General features: G+C 44.1%; 1 protein-coding gene across 2 annotated transcripts in view; it reads left to right on the top strand.

Moving 5' to 3' along the window:
• Nucleotides 1–12,571: 12,571 nt before the first annotated feature.
• FAM131B (family with sequence similarity 131 member B) overlaps nt 12,572–22,077 on the top strand; it is a 33,491-nt gene continuing 23,985 nt past the window's right edge. The window contains exon 1 of one of the 2 annotated variants that reach the window (XM_086759497.1): nt 12,572–12,856. In XM_086759497.1, coding sequence (XP_086615623.1) covers nt 12,829–12,856 — 28 coding nt within the window. In that variant the 5' untranslated portion in view covers nt 12,572–12,828. Of the gene's footprint in view, nt 12,857–13,450; nt 13,570–22,077 lie in introns of those variants that run through there. The other variant, XM_086759519.1, reaches the window with a different exon arrangement.

Below are 22,077 nucleotides of genomic sequence, written 5' to 3'. Positions count from 1 at the left end.
AGTGATCTGTTTTTTTGGAGTACATTGTGGTGTGAATGCTGCTCTGCACCATGCGTGAAATGACAGCCGACTACAAAGCAGATGTGGGAGGGATTTGGAATATGCGGTTCTAGCTGGGCGCTTCTTTGAGATGAGTATCAGGAAGCAAGCCCCGGTACTGGCCCTGAAATCAAAGCTTAGACATTCTTAGAGTTCAAGAAGCCCACCTCAGAGAGACTAAGTTTTCATGGAGTCAGATATAAAGAATCTTCACTGCTAATGGAGCTGTGTAATGCCATGAGTAAATAAGGAATAATGAAATGCAGAAGTGATGTGGCAAATTCATGTGCTGCACTGAGAAGAGGAGTATGCTAGCAGTGGTTAGGTGCCTATAAAATGAAAATAAAAATAGATGTAAGAACTAAAAATACCTCCTTGAATGCAAAAGGAAGGATTATTTAGAAGAAGGCTAACAGGGCATTAAACTTGTTGGGCAGAAAGTCTTACCTAGATTACCTAGAAGGATTCAGGTAGCTACAGATGGAAATCTTTGTGCTTGCAATAGGTTTAAGGTCAGAGGAAAGCAAACTGGATGCTGGACAGGATGCTTTAGTTGTGTTAATAATCATAGAATGGTTAGGGTTGGAGGGGACCTTCAAAGGTCATCTAGTCCAACCTCCAATGTAATGTAATGTAATGTAATGTAAAATGTCTGCCTCTGTATAATTTCTGTCCATATCAACAGATCAATTAGTGCCATTTTATTGCAGCATGAGTTAGTTAATAATTAGTGATGCCACGTAGGAGTCCGTGTTTTTCCTAGCCCATGAAAAGTTCTGACTCATATCTGAGTTGCATCTCTGATACTTCTTTAATCATATTACTTCTGTTTAGTCTAACCACATTTTATTGATTAATGCTAAGCTTTTACTCATAAGCTTACCCTATGCTGTGTTAAATGCTGTGTCTGGGCCTACTGGAAGAGCTGGGAATATATAATGGGTCCACTTTGGCCCCCAGCCCAACAGGTGCAGACGAGGTTAGGTCCACACTGTCCAGGGCAGGGCCACCTGCAGCAAACTGTCTGCATCCGTACAGACCAACGGATGTAACGCACCCTGGTAAGAGCTGTCCTAGGATCTGTTGTGCTCCCACAGCACAGCCTTTTCTTGGTGCACTCCTCACTCCCTCCTTTACGCAGGGTGTTCTCCACTTGAAAGGCTGCGTCTGGCACAGGTGGACCCCTGCCATGGCTGCTGCTCCCACTCTGTGGAGGCTGTGACATACACAGAGCTGTCTCAAGTTTCAAGTTGGACTGCCTTGGTCCCATTGCGGGATGCGTGTCGACAGCTGGGTGCCAAACACAGGGAGCCGTACTGGGGCCAGCAGACACCTCCAGGTGTCATGAGCCTTGTCATCCTCCTGCATCTCTGAAACTGGCACGCAGTCAGAAATGCTATTTGCAAATGTCATGAATTCTCCTGGAGAAGTCCCTGAACAACCAACTACCCAGGATGGATAACTTGTGTCTCTCTGCTGCTTCCCTTCAAAACTGAGCCTGCTGTGCAAAGCACACTTTGGTAGTGTCCCTCCTCAGAAGAGAAGCCATTTAGCAGCTACAGAGGGCCTCAGAAGTCTCTGAAAAGTGACACTGCAGGTCTTCAAATCTCACTATGAAAGTATTGCATGATACACACATATATTTACACACTTCAAAAGGCCATTCTAGCCATAGACATACAATTAGATTACCTGACTAAAACATAAGAATAGGTGCTAAGGTGTAAACAAACACACAAACAAACCCAAACCACAAAACCAAATCTACAAACTTTGCTGAGCGAGAAAACACTTTTTAGTGAGGTGATTCAGCAAGCAGGCTGTCCGGGCAGGTATCTCTTCCCTCAGGGGGAGTTTGAGCTGTTCTGCAACTCTGGAAAACTATAAGCAGTCAGCTAAGGCCAGGAGATGTCTGTGACAATGCTGACTAAAAATTGGGAGCATCAGGTAGTGAAACATGCCTAGAAAGTAAGCCAGCAGAATCTCATCAGGCTGCTAATGAAAATAGGGTGGGTCAAGTTATGAGAAAGCCCTATCAAACCATTTTCTGCAGAGTGACTGATGGTTTCAGAGACCGTGTTAGACTTGCTGCTGCCAAAATAAATAAATAAATGGGATATTTACAAAGCTATTTCTCTAATCAGTGTTGCTTTCCTGGGCCTCCCACCAACAGCTTTCTTCCCAGCACCTTGGTAGATAGTGTTCAACGTCATGAAAAGAATTGCTGGGTCCTGCCAGCAATAACCCTTTCGCTTCCTGTTTTTTTGATGTTTATGGCCATGGTCTCCAAAACGGTGTCCTCCCAAGGTGGTCAACAAGCCCCTATCATAAGAACATAAAACAAAAATGAGATTTGATTTAAAAAAAAGATTATGTTTGTATAGAAAACCTGTTTTTGAAGTAAAACAGAAAAGATTGTGGATTTGTGGAAGGGTGTGGTAAATTTAAAATGGTGCAAGAGCCGCATATTATATCCAAACAATGTATAGGCAGGCAGTGCATGATGACGTAAACCACAGCATCGTCAGATGTAACACTCTGAAAGGGAGGGAGGAGCCTTCCTAGTCAGTTCCACTTGCTTTGGGACACACTGGACAGCCTGCATTTCTCCAATGCAGTAAAATGGCTCCAGTTTTTTCAGGATCCAAGAAAGAGGACATCTGCATAGATGTGCAAATTTGAACGTACATATGAGATACTGTCTGTATCCATTCCCTCCTAAGTTTCAACAGGAGGCATTCCAAAGGGGCTACACTACACACTGCAAATGAGTCTTCCTGAGGAATGGGACAGAGAAGGGTAGAGGGTATGAGTCAGTACTGAGAAGAATGCTTTCAAGAATATGGATGAGGGTCTGGTCTGGCTGATGCTGTTCATTGCCTCCAACTCCTCAGACTTGCTATCACTGCAGATAGCTATCAGCCCGTGGGTACCAAAAGCCTAAATTCAACTTAATGACCTTAGCTTGTGATTAAGATTAGAGGGACACTATATTTTTGGCTCTTCCATGTTCCATATTCTCAGGCTCCTGACTTGATTTTGAGGCTGGAAGGAGTCCCTCATTAGAGTCGGAATTCATTTTGTCTTTCAGCTTACACTGATGAGAAGCCTACAGTATGCTGCATCCTATCTGCTTTGCTTTCTTACCAGATTATACCAGAGTCCTAGAGTCTCCATTTGTGTTTGCTTTTGACTCAAAAATAGTTGTTCTCTGAATCTCTGCACCTCCAAGCAAGGAATGGAATTTTAAGTTACATAGTTGGTTCTCTGTGCCTGAAGAATTCCACTCTCCTAAACATAGCAATTATTTATCTGATTTGAGGCACCGTGAGACCAGAACTCTTCTCATCTAGGATTGTTTCAAATCTTTCTTCCAGCTGACAGTAAACTGAGGAAGAAGTAGGAAACATGAAAGTATGATAAATATTCTTTTACCTACTCCAGATTAAAACCAACTTTGGGGAGAGAGAAGTGAAGAGTAGCCTTCTGTGAGAGCAGAGAAAAGCTAAGATCCCTCAAAATGCAGAAGACATGGTCTTGCTGCATTAACTGCACCTTATGTTTCAGGGCCTTAGTATAAAAAATGGGCCTAACTACACATGAGAGGGTAAGAAGTGGGAAATTTCTGGAAACACCGTGATGGCTGATCATAGTATTATACTGTGAAAAAACTCATATATTGACTCAATGTATTTCTGGATTGCAATTTAAAATTGCTTTTCTGTCAAAAACATGGAACAGAACAGGGCTGACTGAAGATTAAAGGTGCTGTGTAAGGACAAGCCATTGCCCATCAGGTTGGACAGGGCTTTGAGCAACCTGATCTAGTGAAAGATGTCCCTGCCCGTGGTAGGAGGGTGTTGGACTGAGTGACATTTAAAGGTCCCTTCCAGCCCAAACAATTCTATGAAAAAGTACTTGCTGGCATTAAAAACACTAGTGATTCATGGCAAGGGTATCCAACTGCAGTTGCTGGCCAGTCACAAACTCAACCAGGTTTAAGAAAAAGCAGCAGTCATCTGCCAGCACAAAGGCAGAACAGTGTTAAAGAAGGCAGTGGGGAGCAGGCTTTCTCACCCAATGGTTGCTTTGCTGTAAGGCAGGAGCTCTCCTTCGTATGTGTGGGAAGTGACAGGGTGACCAGTTGCTGGACATACTGCTGTCCAGACTGGTGGTTATTGTCTTTGCTGTACATGGACTTCAGGGCCTTTGCCTTAGCCCAGTACCGATACATATGCCTCCAGATACTGTGCGGTGCAACAGTAAACATTATTATTCCAGGAGTTTCTAGTGGCCATCTCTGGAATTGCATTGGTGCCACAAAACCCAGGAAGTCGGGGGATTTCTTTCAAGGATCAGCTACAGTCACAGTGGGTTTGATGACATGATGCTTTCCTTTCCTGGCCCGCTTCTAGTAGGGGATGCCTCCTGGCCAAAAGCACCTCAGGGTATCATCAGGATGTCAAGGGCTGCAAGACAACAAGAAAAAAAGGTAGCAAGGCAGCCTCTTCTGAGATCCTGTCCCTCAAATTTTTGTAGAGAACACAGAAAGAACCAAGGCCCAAATGTGCTTATTAAGGAAGTTGTCAGCAGGTGAAAACATTTGACCTCAGAAGAATTATAAACACAGATGGGAATGGAAAGGTCACCTCCAAATAAGCAGAGGCAATATGCTTATTTGGATCTGGATCCCACCGTATTCCTTATGGAGTGCAGCAGAATACAGCAGATAGATTTATTCAGATCCTCCAGAAACAGCAGCAGGCCTGACTCGATTCCAAAAATAGTTTTGAGCCAATGTTGATTTACCAGAGCCTACTCACAGCAGCTGTGTGCTCTGTTATATGGAAGAGGGTACTTTCTGGAGATTTTTTAAATAGGAGGGCCATTCTGTCAGTGCATGAGTGAACACTTTAAGTTGATATTTTGCTTCTGGATACATTATACTATCATTATTCCAGACACAAGAATTTATTAGTGAGGACAGAATCACTGGCTTTTAAAATAAGAAGTACTTTCTTTGTTCAGACTTGATTTTAAGCTTTTGAGTATTTTCATATGTTTTTTATTAAGATTTGTGTAACTCCAAAACCATATTGCAGAAAAAAACTCTCTTACTTTTAAAAGTGTTAATATCTACAGTTTTTGTGAGCTTCCATCTCAAATACATCAAAGGGAGAGAGTGAGGAGATGACAACTGATATTTTGTAAGGCTAAAAATATTGTGCCTTTTTACATAACACTGGGAATTTAAAAAGCACATTAACTGCTTGCAGATTATTTTTAAAAATGCAGTTTGAGCATCACTAGTATAGATTCAACTGACATTTAGAAATATCTGCTGTACGTTTCACTGTTTGGAAACCAGACATTCCGTAGAAAAAGAAGTAAATGTTTTAAAAGAGGCAAAAATAACACTCAGACTGTATCAAAGATGTCTGCACCCTAATATACACCTCACATTTATGTCACTGGTGGTGTCTGTCTTCCTAGTGCATACCACGTACCCTTTCTGACCCTCCAAAGTGACCTTCTCCAATCTTCCCTCTTGACACTACCTGTCTGATGGCAAGGAACCTGTGCACTCCCAGTTGACTCCCACAGATTCCCCATGTTCCCTCTCTCTTACATTCCCAGAATTTCCTTTCTTTTTTCCTCCTTATTTGTTAACATCTGCTGAGCCCTTCCTGGCAGGGAGGGAGTGGGAACAAGTCCCTTACCTGTGAACTCACTCATGCTCCCATTTCACGCGCCACTGGAAGAGTCCGAGTCTGTAGGAGAAGGAACTAGAATTTCGGAGCACAGCCCAGTCCACCTCCAGTCACATTCTGTGCGAGCAGGCATTTAGCTGGTTCAAACACAAGATACGAGGATGCAGAACAGATTTATGAAAGATACTCGCCATAATGGTGCTGCTGAGTGGGTGAAGTTTGTGACAGATGAAGCAGGCTAGATCTGCTAATTCTTTGATACTGAGCTGCAGTTCCAGAGAGCAGTGGTTCTCCATGATCAAATGGAAGGTAATGCCTGATCACACGCAGTAGGTCAGTGTGCTACAAAGGCATTGGTGAAATGCTAACAGAACAAACCGCACCATCACAGTTCCAGATGGTAAATTCCTTTCTGTATAGTCTAGAAATGGGAACTGTATGAAAGATGAGATCTTTAGAACAGACGATGACACTTCTCCATGATCCTGTATAAAAATCAAACATGGATGAAGATGCTGAGAGACTATTACACTTGCTAAAAATCTGCAAAAGAGCAATGTTGTTCTGAAAAACCAGGAAGCTACAAATCCTTAAGAAAAACAAATGGAAGGCAAATATCAAGGATAAGGTGAGAAAAGAATGATGAACACTAAGCCGTGAACATTAATGAGTGTACCAATAAGCCAAACCTATCTGTTTTAAAGAAAGGTGATCGTATTTTAAGAGAATAAGCAAAGCAGGTATGGGAATACTGTTGTTAGATTATGGCTACCCCCCTGCTTGTCTGCTTTATATACATTGGGATGACATGCCTTTCCACTGTAGAAATTCTTAAAATTTGTTTCAGAAATATATATATTTTTAAAATTCAACCTGCGTTGAAATTAGTGTGTTTTTAAGGTATCTGGCTAACATCAATATATGTAATTGAGTAAGATTGTCCTTAATTTGTGACATCCCATCAGTGTTCATTTTCTAGTAGATGATGCCAGGATATCCAAAGCGTGTGCCTCTACTTTGGCAGCATAATCCAATCTGAGAACTCACTATGCAGGGGAAGAAGAAAAATAATCTTTGGGTGCTCACCGTTACCTCTCTTCAGTAATATGGGACAAAATACCCAGGAGGATTTTTTGATAAATACACTGTTGAGAAGGTGGATTGATTAGTTCTGTCTCAGCATTGAATTAATATCCTCTCATAAAGTTTTATATGAGCTCTGGGTGCAGTTGGAACAAGATCACATTTGCTGGGATGCAAGTGTAGGTTAAGTATGAGCTTATATCACAACATGTAATGCAAACATACCCTACGTCTATGCCTCTACCTATTGTCCCTTCTAATCTTCAGTTGATTCACACAGCCTCAAATATTTTCCCAGCTTGAAAGGACTCAGCCTTCCACTTATGCCAGATAAGTTACTCCACTTCCAGGATCTGAACTACATTGGCACTGCTTTTTTCATTCTTTGAACCTCATAAAAAGCCTTTCTGTTTGTCTCCCGCACCAAAGGAGCTCTGAACAAGAAAGAAGAACTGTATGAGTCATTTTGCTATCTCATTTCCTTTTCAGTCCACATGAAAATCCTATCAGTGGCTAATATAGCTTGATGTAGAATTAACTCTTGTGGCATCTACTCCCTTACTTCCATGAAGCAATTGCAGAGATCTCTGCCAGAAGCAGCATTTACTAGGGAATCCATACTGCTGGTGGCAGGAGGCCAGCAGAAAAGCATATTGGAGCAGTGGTCCCCCTCCTGCCTCTATAGATCCGATACAGATACTATTTTTGTAAACATTTCCTGCTCATGAACTTCACAGGCCTCTGTATACTTTCCACAGCTGAAGACACATCTCGCAAAAAGCATGCAGGAAGTTTCTCCATGTCTTTCTGTGATAGTAGTTGGTCAGGCCACAGGATTTTAAATAAGGATTTTAGAAAGTATCAGAGAGGGAGAAAAATAATTTTTCAGAGCCTTTTCATGGGAGGATAGACATGGTTGCCAGTGAGACCTCTGGGGACAGGAACTAATGTTAGGATGAATGGAAGGAAGACATTTTAAATTATTTGAGGGTTGGCAATGTTTACTTGAAAGTGAAACATTATGTGGCAAAAATTATATTGGTAATTTTTTATAATTTTAACTGGTTTAAATGGCAGCTAAGGAGGACAACAAACTAAGGGGCACATTACCTACTGTGATATAATCTGCATTCCTGATAATTAATTGATGAAAAGAATAAATTTACTAAGCAAGTATGATGGTGACAATAGCTGTGTATTTTATCAGCAGTATTTCTTGGGAAGAAGCTGTTCCAGTATTTACAATTTATAAGATCTTTATGTTTACATAGAGCTATAGGGAACATCTGGAAAAATAGGTTTAATACATTCATTGATGGCTTATAGAAAAGATAAACAATGCTGAACACTGTCTCTTAAAAAGCAGTTAACAATTTAAAACATAAGCCTGTCTTCAGGGTTACAATGGAGGTGCCTCAGCTTGGATTTGGAAGAAGTTGTTAAAAACCAGAGCTTGTTCTGAAACTGCTTTGCTCTGTGCTGTTACCAGCCCCTCTAGCGGGCATGAGGTCACTATATTTAGCTTTGCTGGATGTATGTTTTCCTCCTCCACCCATGCCTGCTCAGACCTAAGGTGACCGCTCTGCTGGTGTGCAGGGAGTAGGGGAAGAGACCACTGGAGCCATGGATCCTTGTCTGTTCCCAGCTCATCTTGGCATTCAACCCAAAATCAGGTAGTATGTACCTAGGAGCACATGCTTAATGAGTTTATTATGGCATCTCAGTCAATTTCTCTGTTGCAGTCATGGAAAAGGTGCAGGAGTGGGGGACGAAAAAGGTCAAGGGAACTTTATGTTGCCCTTCCACCAGCAGCATCCTGACCTAGTCCGGGCAGCCCTGAAGATCTGCTCTGCAAACAGAAGTTCCTAATGGCAGTGACCTACAGCCATGCTCTTCATCCTCTCTTGGCCAGGATGCCTCTCGCAACTAGGTCTGTGGAGGGGGAGGTCTATAGGACCATAGTTCTATAATAACCAGAGGGACACAGTTTCACTCATCATACTAAGAATTTAGGAGGCTGCAAGTGGCTGTCTCCTACTGCTCCTTCCGAGACACCCAGCTATATAAAGAATCTATCCACGTTTCCCTAGACTTAAATGCCTCCATCTCCTAACCCTGTATGAAAACTTGCAAAGATCTTTCAGATCAGTATTTAAATCAGCACTATACAAAATGTATTTTGTACACAATGTCCTACATTAATTTATAGTCTTATTGTTTAAGTAACTACCTGCAATGCTTAGAGAAAATATTCAGAGCCTGTCAGAAAAGTGTATTTCAAACAGAACAAAACAAAACAATTTATGTTTTGCCATTAACCTGCTGTTCATTGCAGCAGCAGCGGGAATACTGTTGCTCAGGAAGAGCAAGGACAGAAGCTGGGGAGGACAGTTAGATTTATGCTCTAGTTTAGTCCCTTGTTCAAAGATTCAGTCCTATCACTTCCCTCCTACATGATAATTCTCATGAAATCATACTGTTATGAAAATATCTATTTTTTTCAGAATGTAAAATAGCTACTGTTTTCTTATACTACTGTATGATAAACATATTTTAACTGAATTTAGGAAGTAGAAGTTAGGTATTGCCTTATTAAAGACTAGAAACTGTTCACTGATGATAAGCTCCCTGCTGCATGGAACCTACCGTATGGAAGAGCTGTGTCAAAACTGATAGCTGATAGTCTACCAAAGTCTTCCCAACTTCTAATGGGAATGAAATTTACTTTAAATATGGAGGTTTATGTACACAAGGTGCAAAATGAATAAAAGTCTTAGGGAGAACCAAAAGATGGTGAAGGGTCTATCCTTTGATCAAACTGATTCTGTTAAAAATGGCAGACAAAGCATAGCTGTAGGTGCCAAGACAGGTAGTGCTTCCAGCAGCTAAGTGGTATTGATTCCAAATTAAAAAAAAAAAAAAAAAAAAGGAGAGAGCTTGTGGTATCAGGACACGTGAGACAGCCATGAGACAGACCAGTGTCTCACTCCACAGAACTTGGACAAGTAGCCATTCACCCTCCTTTCCAGTGCTCTTTCCCTGCTGCGCGTGCCTGACACTTGCCTTGCAGCAGCATAAGTGCTTGCCAGATCCCTGTGTAAACTACCACCTCATTGGAGCAGCAGAAGACAAACCCATCCAAAACTGGAAAGCAGCCTTTCAGGAAGGTTAACTGCTAGGACTTGCTCACCTGCCTGTGGAATCACACCCTGAGGCAGAAGTGAGAACAGACGGCTGTAGCTGGTACTGTAGCTTAATGAAGGAAAGCCAAATGTGCACTTGCTAAGACCTGGGGTATGACTTTGAGCTTGAGACAAAGTGATGATCGACAAGAAAAAGCATCATGCAGGGGGAATAAAATAAGAAGAGTCAATGTGACTTACCTGAAATTGTCACTGAAAAGGAAACCAGAGCAGAGAGACCTCACAGTGCAGAAAGGAGGTTCACAGAGGAACAGTTTTAGATTGGGTGGGTGGGTGAGGGGGAGAAGGGGATTAAAATGAAACCAGAATCTCTCTGAACAGAGGAAAAGAAATTGCCCACAGCTGTGTCAGTAATAGATCTTCTTAGGCTAGGATGAGATGCAACTGCTGTTTGGTGGGGTTTGCGGTGAAGCTCTGGAGGACAGCTGTCCTGATCAATCTGTCTACACAAGACTGTGGATGACAACTGTTGGCTGGGCAGCCACCAACCTACAAAACATTTCTCTGAGACAGGCCTTGTGTCTTAGTATGCCACTCTTCCCATTCGAATTTGCTTTTGTTTCCTTGTTCCTTGCACTTAGCCTTGGAAGTAAATATGGATCTGCTTTTCAGAGAGGCTGAAAAACCTCTGGTTCACTCAAAGTTCCACCAGATCTATGGTTTCCTAGCATTTTTACAACTTAGGTTTCAAGAGTGCAGCTACATTGGGAAAAATATCTTTAGTGAGTAATTTAAAAATGACTAGATGAAAAGTGATAGGTTTGGAAATAGATGAGGGAGGGGGGAGAGAGGAGTAAAATAGGGAAAGAATTCTAGCTGCAGGAAAACTTCATCCTCAGTGGAGATCTAATGTGCTGTGTCCAGTGATAGGCAGTACAGCACCAGACTCTCACTGGCCTCAGGCATCCAGACAGGAGGAGACTATGATCTCTTACACTTCAGCAGTGTCATATTCACCATGCTCAGTAAATCTTCAATACCATGAAGAAGGGAAAAGATACAATAGCTGCTTATATTCAGACATCGCTATCTTTATTTCTGCACATGTCCTTCCCATGTAAATTTTAGTTTGTAAATTGACTTTGTGGAGTAGAGTTCCCGCTTATTGTTTCGGAGGCTCAGGCAAAATATGTTCTATGTGAAGTCTTTTTTTTTTAAAAAAAAAATTCCTTCCTTCCTTAGGCTGACTGTAAGTCATGAATGGGAAAATGAATGAACTTACTAATTCCCCGTTACTGCTGTTAATCAGGGCTCTTTAAGCTGTCTCGAGCGACTTCTCAGCAACGCAGACAGAAGCTGAATTTTCCAGGCCCAAGGATGAGAACAAAATGGCTCATTTGGGATCAGGAAAATTCAATTTGCTGTTACTAGAGATTGGTGGAAGGAAGCTGGTGAGATCAGCGAGGCTTTTGGGGTGAAGGAAGCACAAAGGAACGGGCAGCAATTTCAGAGAGCGAAGCTGGAAGGAGCAGACTGGGGAGTCGGTGGTGCTGGGGACGCGGGCCAGGGGGACGCTGCCTGTTGCTGCTGCTGCTGTCAGGTGAGGAAGAATTTGGGCTGTGCGGAGAGCATCCTCTCCACCCTCAGAGATGCCTCCTCACTGCCATGTCAGCGGGGAGGAGGCGGGAAAGGCCTCAACGATCTTTCACCGGGCTGGGCTTGCCTCCTTCACCGTTTCGCAGGGCGATGAGGAGCGGGCAGCGCCGCACACCCCGCGCCCCACAGCCCCGCAGGAAGCCCCCGCTCCCCGGGGGACTCCGGAAGGGGCCGATCAGACACCTTCAGACCACCGCCCTCCCGCCACGGGCCGCAGCCTCCCCTCGGCGGCTCCCGCAGTCCCCGCAGGGCTGCGGCGGGACCGCTCCCCGGGGACCGGGCCGGGGCGGGCCGGGCCGCCCGCCCCAGCTCAGCCGGTAGCGAGCGCGCGGGGCCTGGCCCGCCCCGCGGGAGGCGGGCGCGCGGCCGCTAGGGGGCTGCCTGTAATTGAGTCGGGTCGGCAACTGTAGTTACCGGGAAACCGCGCTGGCCGCCGCTGCCGCCCCCGCCCCCGCTCACCCCGCCACCGCCGCCGCCCCCGCCATCCCCTGCGCCCCCGCGCCCCTCGCTTCTCCTTCCGGGGACGCTCACCCTTCCCCCCCGTCCCCACCTGCTCGCTCCCCCCGGCCTGCGGCACCGCCTGCCGCTCACCTGTGCCGGCCCCCGCCCAGCTCCCCTCCCCTCCCCTCCCCTTCCCCCGGCGGGAAGGAGAGAACCCGCGCCGCCCGCCCCGAACCTGTCCGCTCGCTGGGCGGGCCCTCGTCTCCGCCCCGCCGCCGGCCCCGTCCCGCGCTCCCCGAGGGCGGACGGCCCGGCCCGGCCCGATCCGATCCAGCCCGGCCCTGCCTCACCGGGCCGCGGAGGCCGGCAGCCAATCGGCGCGGCGCTGCCGGGGCCGGAGCTGTTTACCCAATCTCAGCCCGCCTCCCCGTCGGGGAGCCGCCGAGGTGCGGGAAGGTGTGGGGGGGGGGGTACGGCGGAGGCAGGGACGCGGCCGCGGCGAGGGAGCTGCAAGGGGCGCGGAACAAAAGCGCGAAGGCGCGGCGGGGGCAGGTGACAGCCCGGCCGGGGGGCTTCCGTCCCGCCTGCGCCGCCCCGGCGGGGCCACCCCGCACTCGGACCTGACCATGACCCCGCGCCGGACCCGGCTGGGCCACCCCGGCATTTCCCGCTGAAGGCACCGGCTCCTTGCCGACCTCCCCCGCTCCCTCCCTTCCTCCTCCGCCTCCTCGCTGCCGAGGAGCCCTGCCGGAGTGATGGGCTGCATCGGATCCCGCACTGTTGGTAAGGCGTTGGCGGGGACAGCGCCGGAGGATGCTCGGGGCGGTCGGGGGCCCCCCGCCCGGGTAACGGCACGGCGGGTGGCGGGTCGCCCTTCGCAGCCCCCCTCCCGGCTGCCCAGGGCCCGTCCAGCGCCATTAGCCGAGCACGACCGTTCCCCACCTCCCCCTGCCCCGGTCCCCCGTGGCGCGGCGCGGCGGGGCGGGGGGTGCGGCGCGGCGGAGCAGCCCCGGCCGCTGGCCTCGGTGCTGGCGGCGGGGACGGCGGGGGAGTGGGGGAGGGCGGGGGGGAGCAGGGCTGCGGGGCGTGCCTGGGGCTGGGGGGGGGGGGCGTCTCCCCGTGTCCCCTGTGGCGGAAGGTCGCGGGACATGTGGGTCAGTGCGGCGCCTCCGGAGAAGGGGGTAGGTGCGGGGCGTGCCTCCCGGAGCGGGATCGGGCGGCCGGCGGCTGCCTCCTTCTCCCGGGAGCGGTTTATTGTCATCCCCGTATACATAACGCTGCATGATCTGCACGTCGTCTTCTCCCCCCCTTCCCCCCTACGTAGACTTCAATGGAGAACAGCAAACAAAACTGAATCCCTTCCCTCTCGCAGAGCCATTGCAGGGGGACACAGCGGGAGGGATCGTGTCTTTCTGCTGGGCCACGCACATTTTACAGCCGAAGATCCCGAGCCTTTTGGCTGTGTAACCTAGCTCTCACCTCCTACACACATGCAGGTACCAAAAGATCCCTTGATCCCTAAGCACAGGTCTCTACAGGTAAAAACAGCATCCTGTGGCACGCTTTCCCCTCTGCAGGAAAACCTCTTTCTGTGCAAACCACATGCACAGACATCAGTTACACGCGGATGTGTCATTCAAGCCAGCAAAACAATCTCTGAGAGGAAGACACAGCTTGTGTGGTAGTACATGTCTCTCAAGCCTTTCCACCAAGCACACGGGCACTGTGACATCTGTGGGAAAAATGAAACTTCTGAGGGCAAGGGAGTTGAACCACCTCCCCAGAATAAACCTGAGGGAATGTGTCAAAGCGTGGTGCTGTGATGCTTCTTGGCTCCATGGGAAAGCCCTTTGTGAGCGCTTCCAGGGAACCATCTACTCCTGCAGCTGCAAACTTTAGGCTCCAGTTTCTACTTTGGGATTCAATTCCCACATCTAGCTTGTGTCTCTTACCTGTCTCAAACGTCCTCATGACCTAAAGAAATCTCTTGTGTCTTCTGTAATGTCCACCTGGCAAAGATTGCTGCAGTATTAGGTTCTTCAAGCTCACCTGGATCTGTCTCTATAGCATATCAAAACATGTTGCCTCCCTCTCCTGCCTTTCTCATGTCCTCCACACATACGCACTGCCAAGGGCGTTATTATCCTGTTAGCTGTGAAATTATCTGTACCCCTTTTATCAATGTGTGCCTGAACTAGCAGCGTTAATTCTTGGTTCCTCTCCCCACAACGCTGTTCCAATAATGAACAAACACGCGTCTAGTGACATCCACTCTCCACTCCGACGTGTGGTTAAGCTGTCATACTTAACCACACAGGTATTTGTTCCTGTGCATGGCAGCATTTTTATGATCTGTGGCCTGGAATCTGTGTTACGAAAACACCTTGTATAACTGAGCTATTGCAAGTATCATTCTCATATATATATACAAATATATATATATGTAAATGTCATACAAATATGTGGGCATAGACGAAAATATTAAAAAGCATCTATGCATTAAAATGGTGATGGGATAATGATAATTGAAAATTCACTTTGCCTGCAAACTGCACTCCTTAAATATAGACCTTAATGGTAAAGATACTGGACTTTCCATACTATAGTGACTTTTGCTTTATGCAATATGTGCTCATTCTAGATGGTGAGAGCATGGTGGACATTAGGGACCTATTTGTACAGTTAACTGAGGAATCTTCCTTGACCTCATGTTATGGAGGTGTGTCTTAAGGGGGATTGCACAATTGTGATTCTAATCTCTATGGGAGTCAGATACGAATGTAGTAACAGTGCCTGCTGCCTGCTTCATGAGAAACTTTTACTTTACTGTTTTGCTTCGGCTGGGGCTTCATCTGTTTAGAATCGTAGAAGTTTGACTGGGTGAAGGTGGGATCCTTGAGTTTTCCTTGGACTCCTCCACCTAAGGAGGTTTATTCAGAACAATTCTTATTTGGCGGCCTAGATTTTTTTTCACTCCAGCCCTCCTGGAGTTATTGGGAGGATTCCCCAGACCCATTTTGGGAAATCAGTGCTTTTAAGTACTAGGTCTGAACTCTAGGATGTGGTTGGAAACTATCACCCTAGCATGAGTAGAGCTTTGTGTTCTTGATGTATAGTGTATCTGGTTAGATTTTTGCAGAATTAGTTTAATATAGAGGCTCTGTATTGCCTTTCCAAGACCAGGTAGGTCCTAGAGATAGAAGAAAGGTGGTACGCTTTTATTGGTTTTACCCTGAAATTTGCACGTAGCAGATTTTGAATTCAGAATATGGGAGGTTTTAATGAGTGACAGAAAGCTTGTAATCAGTCACATTTAGTTTATTCACCAGTCAAGGGCCAGTGCCGGATTGTGCCCTGAGCTTGCTCTGGGCCTTTTTCCATTCCAGTTTTAACCAAGCCACATGATTTCTCCGTCTCCCGCAGGGATGTTTTACTATGATCTAGTTAGATGTCATAGTTCGCACACGGTTAGTGATGTGCAACTTTACATCTTCTTTCCTAAATATGAGTTTTCTGTTTTTTTCTCCCTGGGGAAAAGTAATTGAGAGGGTCATAACAGAGCAGCTCCATATGTGTAAAATTGAAATGGAGGCGTATCTTTCAGTCTTATAGAGGACGCCAGAAATCACAATGGCAATGATCAGATTAGAATTTCCTAGACTATGAAAAAAGCTGAAAAGTGATCTTAAAAGGCTAAAGTGATACCCAGTCACCTTTTCAGATGCACCCACTCACTCCTCAATGTCATACATGTGCTTTGTGTTACATGGCATGATAGCAATTACACAACAATCCAGAGCCCTTATGAGCATTGCAGCTGGCTTCTGCCTCTGATAATAGCTACAAGTCAGGTCTGTATGTTGGTAATAATTACCCCATCACAGTTCCCAGAGAGCAGCCTAGTGACTCTCATGATAGCTGGGACTCAATTTCACTGAGTGTAAAGGAGGTTTTTGCTGAGCTTGCTGGACAGTTAAGGCTGCAAAATCCAGCTGGAAACTTGTAGATATTTGAGTGCCAACTAAATGCAAAGATCAACTTGATTACTGTCACTGACTGAATTAGCCAAATTTAAGATTTCAGGCCTGCACAGATGTCTGAAGGCATTGCAAGTGCACCTTTGACCGCAGCTTAGACATCTCCTAATATTGGCTGTTCTGACTGGTGTGACAAGATCTCTCTTAATTCCTTGAATGGATTTAAATGAATAGAAAGCTGAAGCTTATTAAACTCAAGATTGCTCTCTGTTTTTTTTTTTTTTTCTGGTGGTGTCTCTGATTTCTCTCTTGTCTTTGCACAGAAGCCTGCAGCAAACATGTTTTATGAAGTGACATAAAATGGTGGGGAAATATTCCAAGAAATTAAAAACTAATAGTACTTTTGGAGTGTGGGGGAAGAGAAACTAGAGATGTTCACAGAGGGTATCAGGAGAAACTTTTTGACCATGAGGAGTGTCAAGCATTGGAAGGGGTTTTCCAGAGAGGTTGTGCAGTGTCCATTCTTTGAGATTTTCAGGACCGGGCAGGATAAAGCCCTGAGTAACCTAGTCTAACCTCATAGCTGACTCTGCTTTGAGCAGGAGTTTGGACTCAAGAGGTGCCTTCCAGCCTGAATTATCCTGTGATCCTATGTTTAGGATCTAAAGGCTGGAGTGGTTGGCTTTCTGGGTCAGGTTTGACCTGATACTTTAGTCCTGTTGTGCCAGAGGACCTCAGGTCTTCTACATATCGTTAGTTCACTCCCACTATACCTTCCCCCCATCTCCACTTTCCTTTAACTGCTGAGAGTGCTGACTGTGTGCCACAAACTCTCGCTCCATAATGACCCCAGCTGTCAGCTGAAGTCCTCCCCATGTTTGTTTGGTCTGGCAATTTTGCTACAGCTCAAGTGACAGCTGGTTTAGGCTCATGCACAGATTATCAGTCACTGGGTGGGCCACGCAGAAGGGAAAGGCAGTGCTCTTCATTTATCAGTCTCTGGGTCAAATCTCACCTGGCCAAAGCCAGCTGGTTTGCTGAACTCCTCTCTACAAGGAATGGTCAGCATACTGTCAGAGGGAGGAGTAAGTACTTTCTATGTTGCTTTCTCACTGGATGTGCTGTGTTAAGTGTAAATGAATGTCTCACAGCATCCACAGTAGGAGAAATGGAGCTGAAGACCATCCACTTCTTCTAACCCAGCTACTTTAGATTCAGCGGAGTGGAAGCAGGATAGGAGATTGACAGGAGAAGGGGTAAGCAACTGGAGAAATCAGTGAACGTCCCCTTCATTTTTCTCCTTACTGAAATCTGAAGGTGCATGGAGGGAGATCTGGTATGGCAAAGGTAGTCTATGCACTTAGAGTGTGAAAAAGCGAGACATCCAGTCTGCATACGTACATGGTATCAAGTGGGCCAAATGTCCAGTTCCTCCCTCCTTCACCTTCAACATGCAAGCGAGTCAGAGAAAAGAAAATAAAGAGAGGGAGAAGCCTAGGAGAGGAAGTGGTTAATGCAGAAGGAAACTGAGTCATGGCATTAGGGATAAATTAATTTACTTGCATGCACACAGGTTGAAGGAGCACAAGTTCTGTGTAGAAACCTCCACTTCATAGGCAATGTGGGTAAAATAGTGGGAATACATGAAAAAGGGCAGCCAGGTATCCTGTTCTTCTTTTACCTAGAAAGAGGTAAGCAGAGACAAGCAGGGGAGAGACAAGCAGAATGGAGGGACAAAGGCACACCTTTCCTTCCAGACTTGGTCTCACTTCATTACTCCTACTTCTTCCCCCTCTGGCCTTTCTTCTTTCGAGCTGTTCTCAATCTGATCACTTTAAAAACTCAACTAAAGAGCTCTGGGATAAGGACTTATTTCTGCTAGTAGGGATCTGAACAGACACTGTCTCCCGAACCTAGCAGCCAGTTGTCACAAAGTGTGTACAAACTGATTATCTCTGAGAGCCCTCTCTCTCTTGTCAGAGTTCCTGAAATAGGCTGGTGGTTTTGAAGTGGTTGTGGGGAGAGGGCTAACAAATAGCATGATTGCATAAGCCTAGTTTCATAAGGAAACCATGCTAAAAATCACGTCCAAGATAAGTGTATTGTCAACAGTCACTAGTGTAAGAAAACAGTCTTTGGCATGTTGCTGATTGACCTAAGACTTTCTTTCGCATGTTGTCAATTGACCTAAGACTTTTGGGTTTGTTTTTTTTTTTGGCGAGAGGGGATGGCACAGCAGATGTGATTTTGAGGAACTGAAGGACTACGTACTGACTTTTTGAACTCTTATGGGCAGTAATATGAGAGAATTATGAGATAAATTATGAAGGAGCTGATGGGAAAATTGAAGTAATGAGTAGTATTTCATTATTTCATTGACATGTTAAAGCTGGGAGTCTGACTTGTGTAGACTGGTGTGTATTGAAGCAGAAAAAGTGAACTAATCAATAAATATTTTAGGCCTGTTTTCTTGAGGGGAAGTAGCAGAAAAATATTTTTCAGCTCATTTAATAAGGATATACTCTCCAACAGCAAACAACTATGATTTTAGACTGATAGTTACAACAGCCAATTCAAGATAACTTGCTCTCAGGAGTGTTTAAGCAGTTGGATAGATAGTCAGAGCTTTGTTTTTCAGTAAGTCGTGATATAGTGAGGAAGATCTGGAATTTAGGAGTTTTATCACAACTTTAAAAGTTCTGTGAGATGCCCTAGGTACTTAATTTTGTCAAGCTGATATATTTCCCAATAAAATATTAGAAGGACAATATGCCAGTCAGAATGGATTTATGCAAAACAGATCCTGTCAAGCTAACTTCATTTCATTACTTTTATGAGACTCCCTGCAGCCAAGTACTTCTATGATAGAAGTACCTTTACCTACAATCATGGTAATGGATCTGAAATACTACATTGGTAAAAGATAAAAACTCTAATCAGTTAGCAACCAACTTTGACTAGTAATGTATGAATACAATACATTTTAAGTGCATCAAAATTCAATAAACAGCAAAATAGTAACACAAAGAACAATTACTGAAAAGCTTGTGTTTCTTATGTGATCCCCTAATTCTCAATATAGTTGTCAGTACCATGTGATTTTAATGTATTGCTTAAAACCCTGAGAGAAATCTAAAATACTGCTAAACTTGGTAGAATATGCAAAGCCTGGAAGAGCTGCTAAAAATGAAAATACTAATGAAAAGGGTAAATAACTGATGTGAACAGTCTGATTTATTTGGAGTACTGAATCTTGACAGACAGTGTGTGTTTCAGTCTAACCAAATATGAGTTAATATGTCTAATGACAGAGTGTGAAGAATATTTAGAGGATCAGAGCTCCATGTTAGAAAGCAGTCACATTGAAAAATATTATAGATACCTGAACAGATAATAGTAGATCAACATCTATTATTGTGATGCTGTAGCTGAAGAAGCCAGTGTGGCTCTTTGATCTATTAAGAGCTGAATATTGAACAGGAGAGAAGGTTATTATATTTTCTCTGCATTTGGCACTTGTGAAAAAAATTATTTTTCATCCACTTTGTCTAATTATTTTATTATGACTTTGAGAAGTACTGCAAAAATGAAAAATGACCAGAAAAGAAACATGGAACCATGAATAAAAACTTACAAAGTGACTCAATGACAGTCTCTTAAGTGTCTGAGTGAAGCAAAAAACCCTCAAAACCATCTGACTCTTCAACTTAGCCAAAAACAGTTAAAATATGATGGAAGGATGGCATGTACATTCAGACTGGAAACTAGGCGGAGCCCCAAATAATAAAAATAATTAAGTATTGGAATAATTTACTAAGAGTTGTACTAAGTCCTCTGTCACCTGAACACATAAAAAACAAGATTAAAAAAAATAATGCAGTAGTTCAAGCACAGCAACAGCAAATATAATTAATAAAAGGAATACCTTTAGCCTTTCTTATTTTAAGGAGGTCAGATCAGATGAGCAGGATGTTTCTCTGTGAGTTTAAGCCTCAAGTTCTCGAGTCCAGCAATATACTAGATTTTTAAAGGAAATGCAGTTTCTATATCCTGGGAAGATGTGGATGTACCCACAGATGCTGATCAGACATGGCTTATGGAGAAGGTTTTAGTGCAAAATTTCTTAACCAAACTGGAGAAAATAGTTTGGTGATCCAAATGGCTAGCATATGGATTGACATTCCACATGGGAAAAATAATTTTAGAGATTATACTACTGACCATTTATGATCACTGTCCAGAATGGTGACAGGAAGCTGTGACATCCAGAGGAAGATCAAAGAGGCTGTGAAGGCAGGAAACTCATAGTAACAGGGACTTCAGTTAACCCTATGTATAGGATGGCAAATTAAATGTTTACTTCAGGAGCCATTCAAAGAGCCATAAAAGACAAGTGATTTGCCTTGTGCAATGATTAGGAGGACTTACTGCATGATGTTACTACTAAATTGCAAGGAGAGTGGACTATATGACCTTTAAAGGTCCCTTCCAACTCAAACCACTCCATGATTGTATGATTCTAAAGAGATTTCAGGTGACTTAGAGAGGTTAAGACCACAGTAGAACACCACCACCCCACCACACCCCAGCCTCAATAAAACCCCAAAGAATAATTTTATATCTTCATTGTGGAGGAAGTTGTGGAAGTTTATCCTGTGGAACTTTTCCTTGTTGTGGATGGGTCATAAGATCAGCTTCAAATTGAAGCCTCAGTAAACGAGGTTGTAGTGCAGGTAAAAAAAGAGTAACAGGTCGTCAGATGGTATTAATGCAAGACTTCTGGAGGAATTTGAGGCTGAAAGAGCTGAGCTACTGATTATGGTTTGTAACACCTTACAATTAATTTGGTACGAGAAAACTGGAAGGTAGTTAATGTGATGCCAGTTTTTAAAATGATTTTGAGATCTGGGAAACTATAGGCTAGCAAACAACATACGCCTAGCAGGCCAGCTAATAAACATTACTCTAAAGAACAGAATTAGCACATGCATGGACAAATAAGATATACCGAGGAAGAGTTAACACTACTGTTGTTAAAGGATATCACACTTTATAAGTCTTAGAGGGGTCAACAAGCATATTGACAAAGGAAATCCAGTGGCTGTAGTCTACTTGAATTTGCAGAGCACATTGTAAAGGTCACTTACCTCAGACTGTTAAAGACATGAATCTGCTGTGGGATCAAAGGGAAGTTCCTGAAATTGTTATAAAGGTAGGACACGAGGATTAGCATGAAATGGCCAGTTTTCACAGAGGTTTTTTTTTTTCAGATTTATGCATATCCATGAATGATATTAAAAACGAGGGTAAATAATGAGGTAACAAAGTATGATGATGACAGTAATCATTTGGGGGAGCAAACAAAAAGCTATATGCAGAGATTTGAAAAAGGTTTTCTCAATATCAAATCACTAGCTGTTAAAATTATGGTGAAAGTTGATGTAGATAATGTAAAATGCACACAGGAAAAGCAATTCTAGTGTTACATTTGCAGTGATGGAGTTACTGAGTTTACTATTTCCATGCAAGAATGGGATCTTGGGGTTATAATGGATAGCTTAATTCTCAGTAGCAGTAAAAATGCCAATCAAATGTTAGTAATTAGGAAAAGAATTAGAGAGTAAAATAAAAACCAGCATTATACTGTACATAAATCTATCTACATAAACTATGCCCATATTTTGAATATCATGTGTTGTCTTTGATTGTCCATTCCCATTTCAGAATCAAACCAGAAAAGATTCAGAAAAGGGCAGCAAAGGCCATCAAGAGTGTGGTGTGGCTTATATGTAAGGAGCCATTTAAAAATATAGGGATTTCTCAGGTTTGGAAAAGAGATGATTATGGAAAGTTATGAGAGATATTTATAAAATCATCAATTTTATCTGTGATAAGAGCAGCGTGGTGAAAATAAAGAGAGAAGAATATTTCATGATCTCTTTCAAAACAGAATATAGACGTCAAATTAAACTAGCAAGTGGCAAGTTTCAAATAAACAGAAGCCAGCACTTCTTCATGTAATGCAGA

This window comes from Chlamydotis macqueenii, chromosome 1 (genome assembly GCF_036417535.1).
Source record: "Chlamydotis macqueenii isolate bChlMac1 chromosome 1, bChlMac1.mat, whole genome shotgun sequence".
NCBI classification, from domain to species: Eukaryota; Metazoa; Chordata; class Aves; order Otidiformes; family Otididae; genus Chlamydotis; species Chlamydotis macqueenii.
This window is presented reverse-complemented; position numbering and strand designations above follow the sequence as displayed.